Here is a 6,660-nt window from a genome sequence, read left to right as displayed (position 1 = left end):
GAGATGGTGAATCATCAATGTGCTCTCTTCAGAATGATTACAGACTTTTCTTCCTTTTTGTTCAACTCATTGTATGCCTAAGTGAAAATAGTCTGTGAGAGCAATTATACAAGGCTGAATATAAACGGTGAAATAAAAGTGGCAGGGGGACTCAAGAGAAGAGTACAGTGGTTACTTGGAACAAAATACATTCTAATCACAAAGAATAAATATTGAAAAGGTAGACAGTACAGGAACCCTAAGACTTCATATCCTTTTAAATAAATAATTGTATCAAAGGTAGCAGAGGAATATAATTGGTAATACAGGAAAAAATGAGAAACTGAAGTTGGATAGCTTGAAATATACATTAATAACATCAAGATACATATATACATGTACATATGAATTTGTATATCTGCATGTATGTAGTATATAAAATTATTTTAAGCTTTGAAATATTTATATTATACCATAAATTTAAAAATCTTAGGATGAAAAGTTATAGAATGGTTACATTGTATATAAGTGGAGAGATGAATTCATATATAAATCAATCATCCAAAATCCTAGCTAATTATATTCAGTATTTCAAAAGGAAAACCCAAGTTCATCTACAACCAACCATCACAGGTTACTTATCTATATATCATATATAAATTATATATAATATATATATATATAAAATAGAAGAAATCTATTTTCTTTTTTCAATGGAAAACAATGATGTATGTGTGTGTATATGTGTATGTGTATGTATATGTGTGTGTCTGTTAGTATGCATGAACAATTTGCTATTTTAGAATAAGCCCTGCTGAGCATGCAGTTGCTTGATTCTAGATAGTTGGCCAGTGTGGAATTGACTGATATTGTTGTACTGTTAATAGATATTACCAATAAAAATGCCATTTGATAGCATCTTTGATGCAATCATATGATAAAATATTATGCTAGGAATCACAGGTGGTTTTATTTTTTTAATTTTTTTCTTTAGTTTTTGCAAGGCAATGGGGTTAAAGTGGCTTGCCCAAGGCCACACAGCTAGGTAATTATCTGAGGCAGGATCACAGGTGGTTTTAAGTATTCTTTTGTTACCTTGTACAAATCAGATTGTTGCCCACTGAAGGAAATGAAACATGAACTATAACATCATTTTTTGGCCTAAATTGTACCAGAGTACATGAAATAAATAAAGCAAATGATTAGACTTTCCATGGAGATGTTAGATGAGTTAGTTTAGTTGATTTTGTCATATATTTAAAGGTAATTGAATTCAACACGCAAAATGAATGAATGTTATTTTGAATGTTTTCTACACAGTTCTAATATGTCATCCATGGGCATTCAGTCAAATTTTTTAAAAATTTTCATTTCTGTGACTAAGAACTTTACTAAAAACCTTTTTCAGGGCACATAAGACATCTTTATTTCTGAGACTATAGATGACAGGATTGATCATGGGAGCAAGAATGGTATAGGAGATGGCTATGACCTTATCCTGACCTGGGGTATGATAGGACTTTGGTCTCATGTATGTAAAGATACATGAACCATAGTACATGACAACCACAGCCAGGTGGGAGGAACAAGTAGAGAAGGCTTTTCTCTGGGCCTCCAAAGATTTCATATGATGCACGATATGGAGAATCTGACCATATGAGAAAAGGATGATGGAAAAGGGAATGAGGTAGAAGAATACAGCACTGACATAGACTATTTCTTGATACTGTGATGTATCAACACAAGAGAGTCTCAACATTGCTGGAATTTCACAGAAAAAGTGGTCAATGGTCCTTGTGCCACAAAATGGAAGAAGCAATACATAGGTTGTGTGAATTATAGAGTTGATGATGCCCCCAAGCCAGCAGCCAGTAGCCAGAAAGACACTGATTCGATGGTTCATGAGGATGGGGTAATGCAGTGGGTGGCAGATGGCTACATAGCGATCATAGGACATGGCTGAGAGAATAAGGCACTCAGCACCCACAAAGATGACGTAGAGGAAGATCTGGTAGCCACAACCTGCAAATGTGATGGATTTCCTGCCAGATATGTAATTAATGGCCATCATGGGAACAATATTGGAGATGTTCAAGATATCCATGAAGGAGAGATGTTTGAGAAGGACGTACATTGGAGTGTGGAGTCGGGTGTCAAGGTGGATAAGAAGAATCAAGACTGTGTTTCCCATTATTGCCGCCATAAACATGATGAGAATAAGTGATAAGAAGAACAATCCATACTGGTTTGGATCCAATAATCCTAATAGGATAAACTCACTTGCAAAAGTCTGATTCTTTCCCCCCCTCATCAGAATTAATCCGTTTTTCTCCTGTAGTCCAAAAGACAAATTTTCAAAAGGGAAAATCAGAATAATCAAAATCCAGGACTGAGTCTATGGCTATAAAATAATGACTATCCTCAGAAGTTATTTCATTGCTTTATGTTAATAAATTGAAATTCAATGAAATCAATAAAATTAGTTATTTGAAGTAACTGAGTACTTGGGATGATCAATTCATTGAAGGAATAGTAGAAAAAGATGAAAGTGGCTTATCTGGGTTAGTTCTACCTGCCTGTTCCTTTTCCTATTTGACTAGTTCACTTTACAGTTAATCAGGAAGCTGATTCATCCTCTCAGTGCCTAGTCTTTCCTCTCATTTAGCAGTATAGAACATTTTTGAAAGCAATGAAGATATCATATACTCATGTAATGTTGGGGACAAATATTTGTTTGGAAAACATGCAAACACCCCAGCAGTAAAAATTTCCTTAACTAAGAAAAGTTTTTTTGTTCATATCATCATCAAGATTCTCATGATAACCATGACAATTATCTTTTAAAATTAACTTTCTAATTCTAGATTAAAACAAATATATTCATAAAAGAGTATAAAAATATTCAATGTCAATCTTAAAACACTATTTCTACTTCTATATATGATAGTTTCTTGTTTCTTTTCACTTCACCCTTCATCATTTTTTCTAGACTTTATATGCCTTTGTAAGATCATTGATCTCAGTAATTTTCACAATTCAGTAGTATTCCATCACACCCAAACACCACGACTTGGTCAGTCATTCCTCAGTTGATGGTGATCCCTGCAATTGCCAGTTCTTTCCTAACACAAAGAGAAATGTAAAAAAAAAATATTCTATTCTTATTTAAACTTACAGTTATTATTGAATTTCCACATAGTTTAATCACTATTTTCTTTCTCATCCTTTCCCTGTTACCTTTTATTTCCTCCTCACCCCCCTTCCCTCCCCACCCTCAACTTCCTTTCCCATCTACTCCAAGTTTATGAATGCCACCCTGTCTCCCAACATCCCATTTGAATCCATACACCACTCCTGCAGCTGTACCCTCCAGGATCCTAATCTATACAGGTCTCTAAAATCCTTCCCTATACCCTGTCTCTTAGCTTTCTTACCTCTCTAGATGTTCAGAAGATTCATTCAAATTTTCAGTTGTACACATTGTTCATGATTCAGCCAAGATGAGAGTAAGTTTCCATCATTCCAATCCTACAACCCCACTAGCATCCTCTGCAGTAGTTCTTTTCATTTCTCATTTAAAAATATGACTACTCCCTTTAATTTTTTCTTATTCAACTTTTTTTAGAATCACCCCATCACACAATACTTAGGCCCAGTCTATCTTTCAAACTGTCTTAAAGTTTTAATTTTCCAACATTTTCCAACATGAATTCATATATGTGTGTATACATACATACACACACACACACACACACATATATATATATATATATATATATATATATATATATATATATATGAATATGATGGTATGATGATGTGATATTTGTCATTTGTTCCTGAAGAAGACTGTGATTTCAGGGAGATGATAACAAGACATGTAAATGAGTTGCATTTGCTTCAGGGGGTACGTATACTTGCATGTATTCTAAAATTGCTCCTCAAGTTAAAGTCAAGTTCATTGTCTTGTAAGACACAGATTCTATTCTCTTCCATTGTTTTCAAAATTTTTTCCAATATATGACTTCCTCTAATACTCTAGTACTTGTCCAATTCACCACAAGGTATCAAAGGTCACTGTCATTCACTCAACAATCACATCTATCAATTCTTTCTATAGCTGAGCAATGTCATTAGATAAGTTAAAAAGCAGAGTGGAAATACAGTCTTAAATACAGTCTCATTCTGTGATTTTCTAGAAATGTGACATTTATAAAATTACTTACGTTCTCTGAAGTTATTTTCTCCACTATAAACTGGGAAAAATGTATCTCACAGAGTTGTGATGAGTTATCAAATTAGTTTAAGGAAAACACTTTGCAATCCTTACAAAACTCTATGCAAATTTATCTATGGTGATTGTTTGATTATTCAGTCAAGTTAAACTTTTAGTGACTCTATGGATTATAAGTCAGACTCTTCTATTACACATTATCTCCTAAACTTTGTCCAAGCTCAAGTGGATTTTTTTCATGACACTTTCTATTCATTTCACTCTCTATTACCCTGTTTTCCTTTTGCCTTTATTCTTTCTCAACATAAGGGAATTTTTCATTGAGTCTGACCTTCTCATTATATAGTCAAAGTATTTCAGCTTCAACTTCAGTATTTGACAGTCTACTGAGTTACTTAAACTTAATTTCTTTAAGTACTGAGTGATTCAATCTGTTTGCTATTCTACAATCTCTAGCACCACAATTCCAATGTATCAGTTGGACAACACTCAGTATTGCCTATAGAATAACTCTCAGAGCCATTCATTGCTGCTGGAAAAACTATGGCTTTGGTTATACAGACATTTTTCTGCTCTAGAAGGAAACAGCAAAACATTATCTTTGTCAGTAAAAATGGATATTAAAATGATATCAATCTTAACTTGTGATTATTTAAGTCAGCTTAATTAAATTCATGGAAAGGTATCTCTTACTATACTTTCTCCTCTTTAACTCTAACAAACAAAAATCTATTATTCATTTTTTCATACATTCTTTCCAGCAATAAAGTCTTTATCCTTGGTAGGCAAAAAGAAAGCCAAATATAAACTGATCAGATCTCATTTCTCTCCATTGTTAGTGATGTTCAGCTCAACCCTGTCTTTTCCTATTGTTTCCTCTTCCTCTTTCACCCAGTAGAAACTAAAAACTCTCTTAATAATTTTTCTCATTTACATCAGTTTATTGTTGCATTTAGAAACACAATAAATTCAATATACTATCATACAAATTCCATAAAATTCCCTTCAAAATGTCTTTCAATAAATGCCACTGGAATTAAGAAAAAAGAAGAAAACTGATTGGAAATGTTTCTACTTCTTCATCAATGTTGATCAAAACTGAAATGCCAACCAAATTTGCTTTCAGGGAAATTAGCCTCCTAATGCAATTCTGGTTTCTCCCAGACATGATGCTTCTATGATACTATTTCCTCATGCAAAGGGATTCTTGGGATACATTTTTGGGATACATTCTTCTATCTTATAAAAATCTGCTTTTGGGGAGCACCTCTAAGTCATTTATGAAAAGGAATTGATTGGAAAAAATTATGAGATGGTAGAGAATGTATTTTACTGGAGGAATCAAAGTTCATATTAGAATTTCTAGACCATATTGTTCTGAGAGATATAGAAATGTAATTAATTTTTCTAAAATTGATAACATAGCCTAGTAGAATGTGACAAATTATAGAAAAAAAGAAAGTAGATTTTTGAGACAGTAAGAGGTGGATGTAAATCCATTATCAACTTCATAATATCTATTTGACCCTGGGAAATAAAAAGCAAAACATTAAAATAAAGCATCTAACACTGTTACAAATCAGTTGTAAATTTAAGTTGTAAATTTAAGTAAAATTAGTAAAACAAAGGCACTTGAAAGAATAATTTCTCATGACTATAATTGGATAGAATATTAATTGCCTTTACAGAATACTAGGCTTGATATGAATGACCTTGCTCCCAGGTTAAAAATTAGGATTTTCCCCTTATATTAATTACAAATATAAGTGGACAATGAGCAGGGCAAAAGAAAACAGTATTCCCAGGAAGATAGAGCCACTGTTCAAATAATCATTGTACATAGATAATAATCTTCATAAATCAGTTTTAAATAAGATAATTCTATGGTTAGTCCCCCAGATGGTTAATTATTTTTCTCTATTATTTGATTTTCTTAAAACACTAGTTTCTTTCCCATTTCTGTGTGGCCATCTTGGATGATCTCTGCATATATGTTTATGGGTAAATCCCAGAGAAAACTTTGTATCTAGCCTATGTATTTGTTATATAATTGTAACCCTATATTCCTAACATTCTTATAATTTCACAGATCATAACATTAGAATCACTAGTATCTATATTTCTTCCAATTCCAAGTCTATGATCCTATCTTGATAAAATTAATCAGATAATCCATCCCAATACATAAAACTGTATATTTTGAATTAAGCAAACAGTGCATGAGAAGTATTATCTTTTTGCCTTTAACAGAAATTAGTCAGGCATCATCAATTGTCTCAGTAATGGCTCATAGGTTGAAAGGAATAATATCAATTACATTTTCCTCAGATTAAATAGAATATATCATGTAACATAGAGAAAGCAATGTCACCCTCTCCCCTATTCCATCAATTCATTGACATAAAAAAAGAAAAAAACTGAATCATATTGGTGCAGAGACATAACTA

The 6,660-nt window shown here is 32.6% G+C and overlaps 1 protein-coding gene across 1 annotated transcript; it reads right to left on the bottom strand.

The window, feature by feature from the left end:
- Positions 1 to 1,336: 1,336 nt before the first annotated feature.
- LOC141509607 (olfactory receptor 2AJ1-like) lies at positions 1,337 to 2,290 on the bottom strand. The gene has a single exon (XM_074219281.1). It carries the CDS (start codon positions 2,288 to 2,290, stop codon positions 1,337 to 1,339), a length of 954 nt encoding a protein of 317 aa, XP_074075382.1.
- Positions 2,291 to 6,660: the final 4,370 nt, after the last annotated feature.

Source organism: Macrotis lagotis, chromosome 1, assembly GCF_037893015.1.
Source record: "Macrotis lagotis isolate mMagLag1 chromosome 1, bilby.v1.9.chrom.fasta, whole genome shotgun sequence".
Classification (NCBI taxonomy): domain Eukaryota; kingdom Metazoa; phylum Chordata; class Mammalia; order Peramelemorphia; family Peramelidae; genus Macrotis; species Macrotis lagotis.
This window is presented reverse-complemented; position numbering and strand designations above follow the sequence as displayed.